General features: G+C 49.6%; 1 protein-coding gene across 1 annotated transcript; it reads right to left on the bottom strand.

The window, feature by feature from the left end:
• Window positions 1-4,096: 4,096 nt before the first annotated feature.
• On the bottom strand, window positions 4,097-5,057 carry LOC4325660 (uncharacterized). Its single transcript, XM_015786941.3, has one exon. It carries the CDS (start codon window positions 4,973-4,975, stop codon window positions 4,349-4,351), a length of 627 nt encoding a protein of 208 aa, XP_015642427.1. The 5' UTR covers window positions 4,976-5,057; the 3' UTR covers window positions 4,097-4,348.
• Between the last annotated feature and the right edge of the window lie 12,616 nt (window positions 5,058-17,673).

Raw genomic sequence — 17,673 nt, 5'->3', positions numbered from 1 at the left:
TTGATTAAAAATAAATCATAACGACTTGCTCCCTCCGTTTCTAAATGTTTGACACTGTTGACTTTTTACCACATGTTTGACCATTTGTCTTATTCAAAATTTTTTGTGAAATATGTAAAACTATATGTATACATGAAAGTATATTTAACAATGAATCAAATGGTAAGAAAGGAATTAATAATTACTTATTTTTTTAATAAGACGAGTGATCAAACATGTTTAAAAAGGTCAACGACATCAAATATTTAGAAATGTAGGGAGTATATAATATGAAATGAAAGAAGAACTGCTGATGCATGCATGAGTCCACGTTATCAATTAAACGGCTCGGCACGTACTTATTTTGTACCAAAATAAGTTCATTTTTTATTCATGCCACACATAATAACAATACGAACTCAAAAAGACTATAGAATACCTATATTTTATCAAATCCTAGTACAACTATTCATCACTAATTTATCTACTCCCAATACAATTATTATCTACTCCCTCCATCCCAAAATATAAATATTTTGGAGTGGATGAGATATATCCTAATATTATGAATCGGGAAAACTAGGATGTGTCAAATTCACTTTAAATCTCTTATATTTTAGAACGGAAGGAGTACATTCATAAATTCCTATGCAATGATTACTCTAGACTTATTTTAAAGAGCAATTCTACAGTCCTTAAAGAGGTACCATGAGGTACCAAAAATTTAGTGTAAAATTTGGTACCTCATAGTATCTCATAGTATCTAGGTATAAAGAGATACCAAATTTATAATAAAAAAAAGTGGTATCTCATGGTACCTCTGAAGGACCATAAAATTGCTCTATTTTAAAACAAATGAGAGGAGTAAAAAAGTCTGCGAGGCAGTTGCCAATCACTGGGTTTTACCTCTCATCGGTTTCACTCGCCAATTCCGACGAGTGTGTGTGACTGTCTTTAATTTGCCAAGTCGTTCAACGAGCACCGATCGTCTAACGTGGACTACTCATGCATGCGCGCGTAAGAATTCAGTGGATATATATACATCCTTTGCAGCTAGCTTGACCGGAGAGAACTGACCGAGCTTTGATTAATTCGTCCTGTAATTAATTGAGGAAGGCGATATCTACCAGCTGCATTTGCCTGTGATCTACTCCTTTTTTCCAGAATATAGGCTGTTTCGATACCATACTAAGTTTATTAGCTTTCATCATACTTTTGTGTCATATTTATCTAAGTTATAGCTAACAAAAAGTAAACCACATCTTAGCTAGCAAAATAGAATCATACCGCACCTTTTTGGGTTGATGACATGTAGTACCATAAGAAATGAGAAGGAATCTTGAAACAAGTGCGGCTGTAAACCAAACAAGTGGCTAACTTGTTCAAAATTTTCTAACATGAGATGTGATAATATTTGGTAAACTTTGAGAGTGAACCAAACAGCCTCGTAGTAATCTAGGATCGGATGCGACTTATTCTAGAACTATAAATTTGGATAAATCCCTATTTAAATACGTAGCGCTAGAATGTCCTATCCGATACTAGATTACTATATTCACGGACGGATGAAGTATAAGGTTTGGAGAGGAGACGTGGGAAAGTATTTTTTATACCTTGATAAAATCGTATATCTATATGTATACATGTTACGCAAACACGGATCATGGATTCATGGTGCGTGCATGGACCGATACTGTTCAACGTTTTTTTTCATCTCACTGCTGGTGTGGTTCTTCTAGCAAGTGAAGACCTTTGGTTTGTTCGGACATTCAGAAACTATCTTAACTGATGATTGTGCTTGACTGGCCGCCATTGAGATGAGCACACCGCCCAGCCGGGACAAGACAAAAGACGTACGTACGGAACGTCCTGTTACACAGATCGAGCCCAAGCGCTCGCCGGCCGGTCGCCGGTCGCCGGTCACCGGTCACCGGTCGTCGACTCGTCGAGGACGTAGCCGACAAAAACTGATACTTCGGAGAGAGAGAGAGAGCGCTAATATTAAAATAAGTCTGTTTTGTTGATTGTGGGTTAACATCTCTGGCCCGATGGACACGTGTGAAGGTTTGATGGACCGTGGGTACCTGCGGGGCCCGTATACCTGATGACCGTGGGCCGGTGGGGGCCCGGATACGTTGAAAAGGGGCGGTGAAGGGCTGAGGGACACTAATGTGTGAAGGAGGAGATTGTTGAATAGTACCACATTGGTTGTGAAAGGGCAAAGGACCTAAGATATAAGTGGGGGAGTCCCTCACCTCAATGGCTAGCTTTTGGGGTGGGAAAGGCCCTTTACGGTCCTACATGTTTGGAACCCAGGGTTCCCAACTCCCTACCCTCGTTTTCCGCGCGCACATTTTTCAAACCGCTAAACGGTGTGTTTTTTGCAAAAAGTTCTATACGAAAGTTGCTTAAAAAATCATATTGATCCATTTTAAAAAAAGAATTAGCTAATACTCCATCTACTTTTGATAGTCATATTTTCAAATCTTATCAAAAGTAGATGGAGGGAATACTTATTAATTAATCATGTACTAATGGATCGCTCTGTTTTTCACGCGGACTATTTGGGTTGGGAAAGGGATGGAGCGAACACAGGTCGTGGAGCTAGCTGATGCATACCGCAGAAAGTTCAGCTTCAGCTTCAACACCTCACATTTTTTTTCTCTTCGATTTCAAATTTACAGGCTGAAGGTTTCTGTCGTCTGTGTTAATTGAGCACGTGTTGTTTAAGTGGATCACAAGAGACTGGCCGTGGCGCCTGCCCTACTACCACGGATCAGGCTTCTCTTTGTTGCTTTTGTCAGTAACACGTGGGTCCGATGAACCATGGTGTCTTTGAAGGTAGAGGATCTTAGTCCTACTACTCTAATTTAGAGTGGGATTAATGCTGTACACGCTATCGGTGCAGGAGTAGTGCATTCAGTTTTTTATTTTACACAGTACATATGCGGAGGCCATATACGTGTGCAGATGCACGCTCTGCACTAAACATATATGAAATCATCACAAGGGTCTTGTTGTCGAAAGGTACATCATCTACTATTGCAGAGTAATTAACCGTAAATACAACCACTCGTGTTAGAGTTAGAATTTTAACCTAGATGAATAGATTTCATTATCAGAAGCCTAACAAGTTGAACCTAAGCAGGACTTCCCTCAGGCTCCATATTTTGGACGGAAATTCCAAAAATATTGGGGCAATCAGCCAAGCCCCCTACATGCCAATCTTCCAACAAAAGATGATTTTTATATTTGGGAAATAACTTGTTTGAATTAAAAAAAATATGTACACATTTAACGATTTTTTTGTGTGATATGTCCGAAATAACTAAAATTTCAGTTTGCCAACTGGTTTTTGCAGTATTGAACACACGTCATATATATAGTCATAAAACGTCAGGGTAAAATATTTGCATTGCACATGGGATCCTGCAAATAACAGTGTACATATGCCCGGTCGGATAAAGAAGCTACCGGCGCTTATTTTTCACAAATAAGCTAATATCTATATATGTCCATCCAAATAACGAGGAATTCTTGGCAATTTCTAATCAAACCCATACCAATTCTCATCTCAGGTCTCCTTTGATATAGAAGAGTTCTAAAGGAATTTCAATAAAATGACCGTAAAATTCTTGCGTTTTCAAAAGAGCCATCGATGTCCCATGCAGTTTGGTCTGGTTCGTACTACAATGAGATAAAAGGGCCTCATTTTTTCACTTATACTTATACTTATCGGCCAAAATTTAAATTTTCAACCTTAAATTTGGAGCTAATTTTAAGATTTTTTTTTCATCGAAGTTTATTTTCCCGCCTTTGCTTTTAAATCGCTAAGAACACATATATAAAATTTTTATTCACAAATCATTTTTCATTTGTAAATATGCCGTTTCGCTTATTCGCGCGCTTATTCCGCGAATAAGCGAAACGATGGATCCGAAAATCTTGGCCCATCAACATACGTGTATCAACTACAAACGCAGCGAACATGAGTGATTACAGTATCATGATGTAAATGAGTTATCACATCATATTGGTGCTTATTATGTGGAGAAGAGATGAGAGAGAAGGGATAAGAAAAGCAAGCTGCATATTTATAGTCAGTTGTGGCACGGGATTAAGTTAACCATATGAGAGATGAGTGGATTAAGTATTAATGTTGCATTATATATCTACAATTAACTAGTGTATGAGTGTGTTATTAGGCTGATTACAAATAATACTTTAATTTTTGGCACTTCCATTTCCTGCCGGTATCTCGTTCTTGGCACTGTTGCTAGCTAGACATGGTCGCCGGCGGCCTCGATCGATTACGATTGTACGATCAGTTGCTGGGCTCATCCACCGCCGACCAGCTTTCACGCCGGCGTCAGGTAGAGCGCGGCGGCGGCGCCGGCGAGGAGGAAGAAGAGACGAGCACCGGCCACATGCGGAGCGTGAAGGAGACGAGCACGAACGCCAGGGCGAGCACCATCGCCCACTTCTGCACCCTCGCCACCGCGGCGTCGCCGGGCCTGGACACGATGGTGTACATGGACAGGCCGAGGCTGGCGAACAGGCCCAGGCAGACGAACGCCAGCGTCGCGCCGTAGAGCGCGCCGCCGGCCCCGCCGCTCGCCGGCAGGTTGACGGACATGGTGAGCGACGCCGCCGCGCAGAAGAGGCACACGGGCTGGACGCTCTTGGACAGGCGCCTGATCAGCTCGTCGTCGCCGCGGACATCATCGCGGAGTACAGCTTGATCTGGTGTCGTCGTCATCGCTGCAGGCGCCTCGATGTCGAACGCTCCAACACCACCTGTCGACGCCGTCGTCTCGATCGCCTGCGGCGACAACGGAGTCTCCTCCTCGCCGTCGGCGGCGGTCAGAAGTCCGGTCCGGCTGTTGAAGGAGCCGGTGAAGCTGACGACGCGGCTGAAGCTGAACACGGCGGCGGAAGCGATGGACGGCGTGATCCGGTCGAACGCCGGCCGTAACATGCCAGATATCATGTCCATTGTTACCACTATAACTAGTAGTAACAATGGCAGACTGATGTGTGATTAAATCTAAATAGCCATAGATAAATTGGACTGATCACTTGCAAATAAAGCTGGGAGGGTGCGTTATATGTAGCCAGAGTAGTACTGGAAAATTAACGAGGGCCACACATGTTTTACTACCTCTCTGTATAAGTCGCTTAGATTTTTTTAATCATTTTTTTGGTTTGGTTAAATTTATAGAAAAATGTGATAGCATTTATAACATCAAATTAGTTTTTATTAAATATAACATTGAATATATTTTGATAATATATTTTTTTTTGTTAGAAATATTGCTATTTTTTCATATAAACTTGATCAAACTAAAAAATTAACTAAGGAAATAACAAAACTACTTATTATAATATAAAGCGAACGGAATACTAATTAATTACACAGAAACGGTATATTACTGCGTTAGCTAGCTGCCGCCTTACCGTTCAACACTTTGGACTAGCAGCTGATCGATCAGGCAATCAATCAAGGATACTTAATATATCTACGGTTTTCACATTCTGACGGTGACGCGCTGCAACGAACTGCATGTTCTGATTGACACTTTACGCACCATACTGTCCATATTATCGATATGCATATTCATTAATCATATAATCAACAATTTATAGCATTTAAATTTTATCTCAAATAAAACTACTTCTCTACCTATATTTTCTTCTCAACTTCTATCATTTAAATTTTTCACCTACTTTCTCATCTTAAAAAATCATAACACACTTTTCCATTTAATTCTATTTATTCTATCTTACTGTAAAGTTGATGTCTACTAACTTTTAAAGTTAATTAACATGTAAGTGTGCCACGTCATCACCCACTAGAAATTATTATCTATAGTATTTTAAATATCATGCAAATATATCATATCATTCACAAATTTATTGTATTTTTAGAACTTAATATGCTTGTAATATCAAATTATTATCTCCACATCATTTTTATATTATTTAAACTGATGTATAACATACATCAATCTAAATATCTCGGAGCAAAGCATGGGGTATCGATTAGTTTTCTTAATGTCTGTATCCAGCCTATAACCTTACAATTTTAGAACGGAGAGTGCATGATATCTGTCTAAAGAAAAAAAATTGCTGACCCCAGACATTGAGTTGCTGACGTCATAGGAAATCATCACAGATTACGTGGCAAACGCCTTTGCACCAAAGCAAATGGACTTAGGCTATGTTCTAAACTCTCCTTCCCCAAATAATACCTCCTCGTTTTTACACGCACATTTCCCGAATTAATAAGCGGTGTGTTTTTTTAAAAAAAATATATAGAAAAGTTGCCTTAAAATCATATTAATCTATTTTTAAAAATTTATTTTAGCTATCACTTAATTAATTATAAACTACTTACCGTTCCGTTTTACGTGCTGGGTGAAGGTTTCGAACCCTCACTCCCGAACTAAGCCTTATAATCTTATACTTCATCCGCTTTATATTATAAATCGATTTAACATTTTTCTAGTCAAACTTTATTCAGATTTAATCAAGTTTATAGAAAATTTTAGTAACATCTACAACACCAAACTAGTTCCATTAAATCTAATATTAAATATATTTTAGTAGTATGGTTGTTTTATGTTAAAAAATATATAGCTCGTTTTGTTATTATTTATATATGCCCTTGATAATTAATAGTGCCAGTGGATAAGGGTAGGCAGACGAGAACGATCGAGTCAAAGTCAAGCAAACGAATACTTCTTGGCCATGCTTCTAGTAGATGTAGAACGGAGCAAATAAAAATCCAACCAACAGCTATCTAGAACACTGAAGATGGAGTATATATAATGATGGAAGAATCGATCGTAATCGTACTGAAACTGAGCAGAAAATTAAGAAAATGAACATATAGTTGAGGAAAAAGGATTCATGCAGCAGTAAAGCCAAATTCGTCTCGTGAGACCAGTTTGTTTATCATGCAAGTCCAGTTAATTGCTTTCGTTCTCCTTATCGTTTCATGCAAAAGACGACACCTTGTTGTTTGTTAGATCGGGTAGTAATAAAATCAAGATTCGTTTCACAAGCAGAGCTAGAGACTAATTTACTCATCTATACTTTCTAATTTCTATATAGTTGGTATCCATTAATAATTATTAGAAGTTAAAGCTCAATATGCAAGCATGCCACATCATCACCCACTATTAATTACTATTCTAGCCTATTTAAATTCCATACAAACATAACACATCATCTACAATATTATATTATAGAGCTTAAAAAGTATATGTCAAATCATCTCACATTTTTCTCAACATTTTCTTTCGTCATTTCAACAATATTTAACATATATATTCATCCATGTATCCCGCAGCAAAGTGTGGGATATCACCTAGTTACTGTGATTTGTGTGAACACTTTTTTCGATCGCCACGCAAGTATACATTAGTGGAGTATTGTAACCAGATGCACGTACAGAAAAAAAAAGTAATCCTTACTGCGTCCCATGTGGAAATTAAGTTAATGAAGTGATGAGGAGTAATTAAGTGTTAGAGAGAAACTAATGGGAAAAATATGTGGTGAAAACCACAAATACAGTGGAAACTTGAAAACTACCGTTAGATTCGTGATGACGTGGACAAATCTCAAACGTCTATTTTTATACAACGGTAGTTTTTAAGTTTCTATTATACACGTGATTTCCACCGCATATTTTCCCAAACTAATGTTTGGTCTGATGGCCCATCCAGGTGAGGTTCACATCCTCAACCTTTACGCGGATCCTCTGACTTTGCTATGCAAAGTTACGGGTGTGCAATTCCTTCCTATCAACCGTCCATTCTCATCGGATGGTCACACTCATCGCCTGGAATTTTTCTGTTCTTCCTCTTCTCCCTTCAATGCGCACCTTCGAGGCCGCCATGGCTGTCACTCCTAGCCGCATCTCAATTTTTGCCGCTGCAAAGGTGTAACCATGCTGTTGTTAAAAATACGCTGCAGTTGCTATCTCAGTTAGATTGCCGTTGTAACAAGGAAAATGGCAGCTGACTGATTATTGAAGCTAGTAGAAGTTCTTCCTTTTGCATGATCTCTACTCAAATCACCGAATACTGTGAGCAGCACATTTTGCAACAAGGACATTTTCTATGGATATATGCATTTTCACCTATACTCGACCATCACAACAACAAGTCTCGATGACGCACATCGTATCGTTGGCATATATCATCATCAAACGTGCGCCATCGCCGCTTCGTGGATGAGATAGATTTGCTTGTGATGAACCCCTTTCTGTTTTCTGCTTCGGTGATTACCTATTATGAGACTGAAGCATACGATGGCCGTCGGCCGAGAAACTACAAAGCGAAGGGAGCAAAAGGAAGAAGAAAGGATTGGAGATTATGGACCGTCAGATGAGATGGACGGTGGATAGGACAAACTGCACGTCCGTGACTTTGCCTAGCAAAGTCAGAGGATCCGCATCCAAAAGGCAGGGGATGCGAACCAACGTCTCGCTACTGTGTGGCTGGATTAGGCAAACATAGATGTAGTAGCAGGAATTAATTGAGATTCAAGGAAGTTACTATGTAATACCTCCCATAATAATTACTCCATATTTATTGGATTTAAATTTATCCTACAATAATTATCACAATAGAGCACCAATGGTTCTATTAATCATTTCTTATTTAAATTCCTCACTATTTGACCCTCAACTACGTTCTACACCATTTAATAATGGGCATCATAATCTTTCTTCTGAAACTTTAATATGTACTACCTCCGTTTCAGGTTATAATACTGTCGGTGATATGGGACCGGGAGTATCATGACCAGAGGCTTGAGGCAGACGCAATCGCCCACGTGGCCTGGCACCTTCGGGGACGTCGGGCCCGAGGGTGAGGTGTCCGCCCTCCTCCTGATTTCCCCCGAGGGGGGGGTCGGGTTGCGTTTGCCCCGGCCCCGAGGGCCGAGGCACCCCGACCCCTTAAAGAAGTCTGCGCCACGTATATGGGATAAGTGAGCACAGCTGTGCTCACCTAACAGCATTTATTGCAGTCTGGTCAAGCGTGTCACGCTGCGTGCAACGCGGTACAGCACGCTCTTTTATCCGGTCTGTGACCAGTCACAGACCGGTCAGATCAAGGGTTAGGTGGCGACTGGCGGTCTGACGCACGCCTCGCCCCATCCCGTCAAGACGAAAGCCTCAAGGCAACTCGTCTCAAGCCGGAGCTAGCGTGTTATCTCTTAGAGATGGCACGTTAGCCCTGGTAGATTTATACCAGGCTTCATCCTAACCATTACAGGCAAGGTGTTACACGAAGAAGGGCAAACATGCACGTTGTTAAACTGACGCGTGGTGGACACGAATGACCGGTCTGACACTGGTCGCATCAGCAACGGGCAGCCACGATCTCACGTTGCGCCCGTCTCCGCCGGGGGTGGAGGTAGGTGTGAGCTGTCCCATCGAAGTGTCATTTGGACGACAACCATACCAATCTCCGCCGATTAAAGAAAAAAAAGAAGAACAGTCCAGTTTGGAAAGGGAAGGGTGCATGTGGTATCCCCTTGAAGTATAAAAGGAGGACCTTGCCCATAGAGAAGGGGGGGGTTGATTCTGGCCAGATTTAGAGCCTAGAGCGGGGGAGAAGTGGGCGGACACTTTGTAGCTCATTCATACACAAATCCACAAAAACACAGGAGTAGGGTATTACGCTTCGCGGCGGCCCGAACCTGTATACATCGCCGTGTCTCGTGTGTCTTGCCGGCGAGTAATCTTTCCACATACAGAGAGAGCTTGAGATCTCACCCTAAGCCCCCGGCCGAACCGGCAAAGGGGGGCCTGCGCGGTCTCCCGGTGAGGAGCCACGAGCTCCGTCATCTGGCGCGCCAGGTAGGGGGCTCAGCGTGTGTTTTCTGAGCTCTCAGACTCTTCCGTGCGCCCCAAGTTTTTCTTGTTCAGCCTAATGGCTGAGCAAGGAAAAACGCACGACCTCTCGCCGAGTGTAAGCGGCGACGATGGGGAGCCGAATCCACGCCGTCGAGCTCGTACTCCTCCACCTCCTCCGCGCCAAAGCCCTAAGCAGGGGGAGGCGCTTGAGAGGGTCGACAAATCCGCGGCGTCACCAGCCGCAGGTGATGCAGGAGAACGGCGAGATGGGGAGCGTCGCCTCCTCGTCTACGGCGATGGCAGCACGCCTCAGGGCGCGCTTCAGGCTGCTGGCGCGCTCCTACGACACCCGCCTGTCGTCCATGACCCGGAGTCTCCAGCCCAACGATGGCTAGAAGACGTGGCCAACTTGGTCATGACGGCTCAGCAGCGCTTGGGTGCTGGTGGACGGTCCGCCACCACCAAGACCTCCGGCGCCGCTACCACCGGCTCCGTGTCGTCAAGGCGGAGGGCGCGGCGAGCGGCGGCGGCTGCACGTCATTCGGCTGCTACTCCCTCGTCGACACCTTCGACTCGGAAGGATCAGCATGGGGAGCCGGATGCACGCCTCAACATCGAGCGCCGGCGTAATAGCCGGCGTACCCCCCGTGCAACGGAGGGTGCCTCCTCGTCCAGAGTGTCACCTCGACATGGACGTGAGGACCAGCCCTCCGTGCCCCCGGCTGGTGGTGTTGGCTGTAGAGCCTTTGTGGCGAGTCTTCGGAATGTCCGTTGGCCCCCAAGGTTCCGGCCCACCATCACTGAGAAGTACGATGGGAGCGTCAACCCCACCGAGTTTCTCCAGGTCTATACGACCGGGATCGAGGCCGCTGGGGGTGACGACAGGGTCATGGCGAATTTCTTTCCCATGGCCCTAAAAGGACAGGCGCGGGGTTGGCTAATGAACCTGCCACCCGCGTCGGTCCACTCCTGGGAAGATTTGTGCCAACAGTTCACCATGAACTTCCAAGGCACATATCCGCGCCCAGGCGAAGAAGCGGACTTGCATGCAGTACAGCGGGGCGATGATGAGTCGCTTCGCTCGTACATTCAGCGGTTTTGCCAAGTCCGCAATACTATACCATGCATCCCTGCACACGCGGTGATCTACGCGTTCAGGGGGGGCGTGCGGCACAACCGCATGCTCGAAAAGATTGCTTCCAAAGAGCCCCAGACTACCGCGGAGCTTTTTCAGCTTGCGGACCGAGTGGCTCGTAAGGAGGAAGCGTGGACATGGAACTCCTCCGGTTCCGGAGTAGCAGCTTCGGCCGCCCCCGGATCCGCCGCTCAGACAGGGCGGCGTGACAGGAGGAGGAAGAAGAGGTCGGACCGTTCCGGCGACGAGGGTCATGTCCTCGCCGTCGAGGGCGCTCCGCGGGCCACCCGAAAGGGGAGGCCTGCGAGCGACAAAAAGAAAGAGGCTGGTACTCCCAGCAAGGAGCGCCCCGCCGGCAGGTGGTGCTCCGTCCACAATACCTCCCTCCACGATCTCGCGGACTGTCGCGCAGTCAAAAATTTGGCTGAGCGAACGAGGAAGTGGGAGGAGGACAGGAGGCAGGAACGCCGTGAGGGCAAGTCCCCGGCGGTTCCTTCCGGCAAACGGCGAAGTGAGGCCAAGCAGAAGGCCCCCGCTGTTGACAACGATGATGGTGATGATGACCTAGGTTTCCAAGAACCTGGGGCCACCATTGCCACCGTCGATGGAGGAGCGTGTGCTCATGTCTCTCGCCGGAGCTTCAAGGCTATGAAGCGAGAGCTTCTGACCATGGCCCCTACTCATGAGGCGATGCGTCGGGCGCGGTGGTCGGAGGTCGCTCTCACTTTCGACCAGACCGACCACCCACCGTGCATTGCCCGGGGAGGGCAGGTTGCGATGGTGGTTTCCCCCACCATCTGCAACGTGAAGTTGGGACGTGTCCTCATAGATGGAGGAGCGGCTCTCAACATTCTTTCCCCCGCGGCCTTTGATGCTATCAAGGCCCCGGGGATGGTGCTCCAGCCGTCTCAACCGATCATCGGTGTGACGCCGGGGCACACGTGGCCATTAGGTCACATCGACCTACCGGTCACCTTCGGTGGACCCGCCAACTTCCGCACGGAGCGGGTGAGCTTCGATGTGGCGGACCTCAGTCTGCCCTACAACGCGGTCCTAGGGAGACCCGCGTTGGTGAAGTTCATGGCGGCGGTCCACTACGCCTACCTCCAGATGAAGATGCCGGGCCCCGGTGGCCCCATCTCTGTCCATGGCGATCTTAAAGTCGCGCTCGCTTGCATGGAGCAGCGCGCTGACCGTCTCGCTGCTGCGTCCAAGCCCGAGGGTGGTGACGAGAGGCTTGGCCCCTCTGCCCCCACCGCCCCGAGGCAGCGGATGGCCACATGCGACGAGGTCCCGGTCAAGGAGGTTGCCTTGGGCGACGGCCCATCCAAGACCACACGGATCGGTGGTCTTCTGGATGGCAAATAGGAAGACGCGCTCGTCTCCTTCCTGCGGGCAAACGCTGATGTCTTCGCATGGAGACCAGCGGACATGCCCGGGGTCCCCAGGGAGGTGATTGAGCACTGTCTCGCCGTGCGGCCGGGCGCAAGGCCGGTCCGGCAGAAAGTGCGGCGGCAGGCCCCGGAACGTCAAGCCTTCATCCGCGAGGAGGTGGCGAGACTTCTGGAGGCCGGATTCATCCGTGAAGTCATCCATCCGGAGTGGCTGGCGAACCCGGTGGTCGTCCCCAAGGCGAACGGCAAGCTTCGGATGTGCATCGACTACACCGACCTTAACAAGGCATGTCCTAAGGACCCTTACCCCCTGCCTCGCATAGATCAGATTGTCGACTCCACTGCGGGGTGCGACCTTTTGTGTTTTCTAGATGCATACTCTGGTTATCATCAGATTCGCATGGCTAGGGAGGATGAGGAAAAAACTGCGTTCATTACCCCCGTAGGAACCTATTGTTATACATCAATGCCCTTCGGGTTAAAGAATGCAGGTCCCACTTTTCAGCGTACTACTCGAATTTCTTTGGGTAGCCAAATAGGACGTAATGTTGAGGCGTATGTCGATGACTTGGTTGTAAAAACGCGCAACCAAGAAACTTTACTTTCAGATCTAGCGGAAACTTTTGAGAACCTCCGCTCCGCCCGCATAAAGCTGAACCCCGATAAGTGTGTGTTTGGTGTACCTGCGGGCAAGCTTCTCGGGTTCTTGGTCTCTGCCCGAGGCATTGAGGCCAACCCCGAGAAGATTCGAGCTATCGAGCGGATGCGCCCCCCCAGCAAACTTAGGGATGTGCAATGCGTCACCGGTTGCATGGCCGCCCTAAGTCGTTTCATATCAAGGCTGGGAGAGAAGGCGCTACCCTTGTTTAAGCTCCTCAAGCGCTCGGGGCCGTTCACTTGGACGGAGGAAGCTGAACATGCCCTTACTCAATTAAAGGCATATCTCAGCTCTCCCCCGGTTCTAGTCGCCCCGGAGCCAAATGAGTCCCTGCTACTTTACTTAGCAGCGACCCCCCAAGTAGTTAGTGCAGCGTTGGTTGTGGAGCGCGATGAGGACAATTCTCATTCTGCGCACCCCCACTCTGTGCCGATTTGGCCTGGGAGCAGGCAGGGAGGAGAGGCCCCCGAGTCGAACGGTGGCCTAAGGCCCCCGACGACCGGAGTCGGCCCTCCGCCCGCTTGTCAGACGGTGCCGGGTGCCCCCGACCCTCAGGAAGGCCCCGAGGCCACTGCGGGAAGGCCGCACTTAGCGCCCTTTGACCCCGAGGCTAACCCTGTGCTGAGTCGACCCGGGAAAGAGCAGGGAGAAGAGGCCCCCGAGCCGAACGGAGGCCAGAGGCCCCTGACGACCGGAGTTGGCCCTTTGCCCGCTTGTCCGACGATGCCAGGAGCCCCCGACCCCCAGGACGGCCCCGAGGCCACTGTGGGAAGGCTGCTCCTGTCGTCCTCCGACCCCGAGGTCATCGGCACAGAAGACGAGTGCGCCCCGAGGGGCCACTTGGACGAAGAACGCCCCGGGGGTTCGGCCCCTAGCAAAGAGGATCGGCCCCGCCGAAGGGTGCAGCGGCCTGTCTACTTTGTTAGTGAGGCCCTCCGGGACGCCAAGACCCGATACCCACAGGCCCAGAAGATGCTTTATGCTATTCTGATGGCCTCGAGGAAACTACGCCATTATTTCCAGGCGCATCGGGTCACTGTGGTTACGTCTTACCCCCTCGGTCAAATCTTGCATAATCGAGAGGGTACAGGACGAGTGGTAAAATGGGCAATCGAGCTTTCTGAGTTCGATCTGCACTTTGAACCACGCCACGCTATCAAGAGCCAGGCCCTCGCCGATTTTGTGGCAGAGTGGACCCCGGCTCCAGAGACCGTCTCAATGCCCGAGGCTAGCACGAACCCCTCACAGCTGCCTCATGCCGCCCACTGGGTGATGCAATTCGACGGTTCTCTGTCTCTTCAGGGCGCCGGTGCAGGGGTCACGTTGACCTCTCCAAACGGAGACGTCCTCAGATACTTGGTCCGTCTCGACTTTCGAGCGACTAATAATATGGCAGAGTACGAGGGACTCCTTGCCGGGCTCAGGGTGGCAGCCGGGCTGGGGATCCGCCGCCTCCTGGTGTTAGGCGACTCTCAGCTGGTTGTTAACCAAGTCTGTAAGGAGTACCGGTGCTCTGATCCGCAGATGGACGCCTACGTGCGCCAAGTACGGCGTATGGAGCGCCATTTTGACGGGATAGAGCTTCGGCATGTGCCCAGGCGGGATAACATGATAGCCGACGAACTCTCACGGCTCGCGTCCTCGCGAGCCCAGACCCCACCGGGCGCCTTTGAAGAAAGGCTTACCCAGCCGTCGGCGCGACCCGATCCCTTAGGGGAGACGGATGCGCCTGACCGGCCCCCGAGGCCCGTCGGAGTCCAGGCCTCGGGACCCGAAGGGAGCGCTCCAAGCTCCCTTAGATTGATTGCTTGGATCTCTGAGATCCAAACATACCTCACAGATAAGACTCTACCTGAGGACCGCGAAGGGAGTGAACGCGTACAACGCATTTCCAAACGCTATGTGCTGGTAGAAGGGACCCTCTATCGGCGCGCGGCTAACGGAATCCTCCTGAAGTGCATTCCTCAGGAACAAGGCGTTGAGCTTCTTGCAGATATCCATGAGGGCGAGTGCGGAGCCCATTCCGCCTCGCGTACCCTGGTTGGCAAGGCCTTTCGTCAAGGATTTTATTGGCCGACAGCTCTCAATGACGCAGTCGATCTGGTCCGGCGATGCAGAGCGTGTCAGTTCCACGCCAAGCAAATTCATCAGCCGGCCCAGGCCCTGCAGATCATACCACTGTCATGGCCATTTGCTGTCTGGGGGCTTGATATCCTGGGGCCGTTCAAACGGGCCCCGGGCGGGTTTGAGTATCTGTATGTTGCGATCGACAAGTTCACTAAGTGGCCCGAGGCTTATCCGGTTGTCAAGATCGATAAGCACTCTGCTCTTAAATTTATTAAGGGCATCACGGCCCGTTTTGGAGTGCCTAACCGTATTATTACGGATAATGGCACCCAATTCACTAGTGAACTCTTCGGCGACTACTTCGAAGACATGGGCATCAAGCTCTGCTTCGCCTCACCTGCCCACCCCAGAAGCAATGGCCAAGTGGAGCGCGCCAATGCAGAAATCCTCAAAGGCCTTAAAACCAAGACCTTCAATATTCTCAAGAAGCACGGCGATTCATGGATCGAGGAGTTGCCAGCGGTGCTCTGGGCGAACCGAACCACACCAAGCCGAGCGACCGGGGAAACGCCTTTCTTCCTCGTCTACGGCGCAGAAGCGGTTCTCCCATCTGAGCTTACCCTGAGGTCTCCTCGGGCCACCATGTACTGCGAGGCTGATCAAGATCAGCTTCGTAGAGATGACCTCGACTACTTGGAAGAGCGAAGGCGGCGCGCGGCCCTCCGAGCTGCGCGCTACCAGCAGAGCCTGCGGCGCTACCATCAGCGCCACGTCCGGGCCCGATCACTCTGCGTCGACGACCTCGTCCTACGCCGCGTTCAAACGCGTGCTGGATTGAGCAAACTCTCACCAATGTGGGAGGGTCCGTATCGAGTGGTCGGTGTCCCCCGGCCGGGCTCGGTACGGCTGGCCACGGGCGACGGCACGGAGCTGCCAAACCCGTGGAACATTGAACACCTTCGTCGCTTCTACCCCTGAAAGGGGGGGGGGGTCGGGTGTCAGGTTTTGGCTCGGGCTAACCCCGCACCCCCTTCGGGTGTGCCGGGTTAGCCGGGGGCTACCACACATGCACAGCTTTACTTTTCGTATTTCAGCATTTCAATAAAAGAAGTTTCAATTTCCTAAAGGTTGTGTCTGTGCCGTTTTTCCTTCTGAAGAATCTTAACTTGAAATAAGGGCTCGTGCCCAAGTCCCAGTCCTCGAATGGCTCGGGTCGGGGCCAGTGCCTGGGGAGACCACACATGCACAGCTTTACTTTTCGTATTTCAGCATTTCAATAAAAGAAGTTTCAATTTCCTAAAGGTTGTGTCTGTGCCGTTTTTCCTTCTGAAGAATCTTAACTTGAAATAAGGTCACTTGTACTCAACCTTGCCCTCGGGGGCTCGGTTCGGTCAGCTAAAATCGCCAAACGGGGCCCAGAACCGAGCCGTGCCCCGGGGCGTGGTGAACTCCGGGGGGGAATCGGCAAAAACCCACAATCGGGTCACCCATACCCCTCGGTCACCACGTTCCCGGCCTGGCCAGTCTCGACATGTGGATCTCCCCAGGCACTGGCCCCGACCCGAGCCATTCGAGGACTGGGACTTGGGCACGAGCCCTTATTTCAAGCTAAGGCGCAAAAGGACCACGGCACAGATCATCCTCATCTCATATATAGCAAAACAAAACTAACACAAAAATTTTTTTTTCATCATTTCATTTCTCATTGCAGATTGAGTTAATTTATACAAAAAAGAGGCATGAAGGCCTTAGAAGAAAGAACAAGAAAAAAGTTAAGATTGGCGGGGGCCTGGGGGCTCATTCAAATGCGCCCGGGTCGCCGGCCTCGTCGCCACCATCGTCCTCGCCGCTGGCGTCGCCCTCCTCGTCGGAGCTGGGGGCGAACGCGAGCCGAGGGGCCGAGCCCTCGAAGCCGTTGACGATGTGGTCAGCAGCATCCCCGACGCGCGCGCGCGCGTCGTCCTCGGTCCCGGGAGGGAACTCCTCCAGCGCCATCCAGGGAGAGAAATTGGGGTCCCGGGCCTGGTAACTCGCCAGCACGAGTTCGACCGCCCCCCGGGCGAGGTCCCTCGAGGATGACTTGATGGTCTTCTCGAGCTCCTCGGGGAGTCGTTCGAGGACCCAGGCCATCCTGTTAAGGTGCGGAGCGAGGCCTTCCAGATTGACGGGGCGCATCCTCGTCTGGCCTTTCCAGAGGCCCGCTTGCCGACCGGCGCGATCCATGCGGGAGACCGAGTCCCAAAGCATGTCGGGCCCCATCTCGCCCGCCAAGCGGAGGGCCTCGGACTCCCCGGTGGAGGTGTCCAGCGCTCGCTGCATGTCAGCGACGGTGTGTTCGGCAGCCGCGAGGCGAGCGGCTAAGTCGCTTTCGCCCGCAGCCGCCCCACCGACGCGCGCCCTTGCGTCCAGCTCTTTTGCCCGCGCCTCGAGGTCGGCAGCCCGCTGCTCCAGTGCGGCTCTCTCGGCACGGACGCATTCCAGATTGCGGCGCGCCTGCTCCTCCTGCGCTGCCTCGCGGAGGGACAGGCTGTCCGCCAGCCGTTGCGTCGTGGCCTCGGCCTCCTCGAGA

The sequence above is a fragment of the Oryza sativa genome, chromosome 1 (assembly GCF_034140825.1).
Source record: "Oryza sativa Japonica Group chromosome 1, ASM3414082v1".
NCBI classification, from domain to species: Eukaryota; Viridiplantae; Streptophyta; class Magnoliopsida; order Poales; family Poaceae; genus Oryza; species Oryza sativa.
The sequence above is the reverse complement of the archived record's forward strand: the minus strand, read 5'-3'. Positions and strand labels throughout refer to the sequence as shown.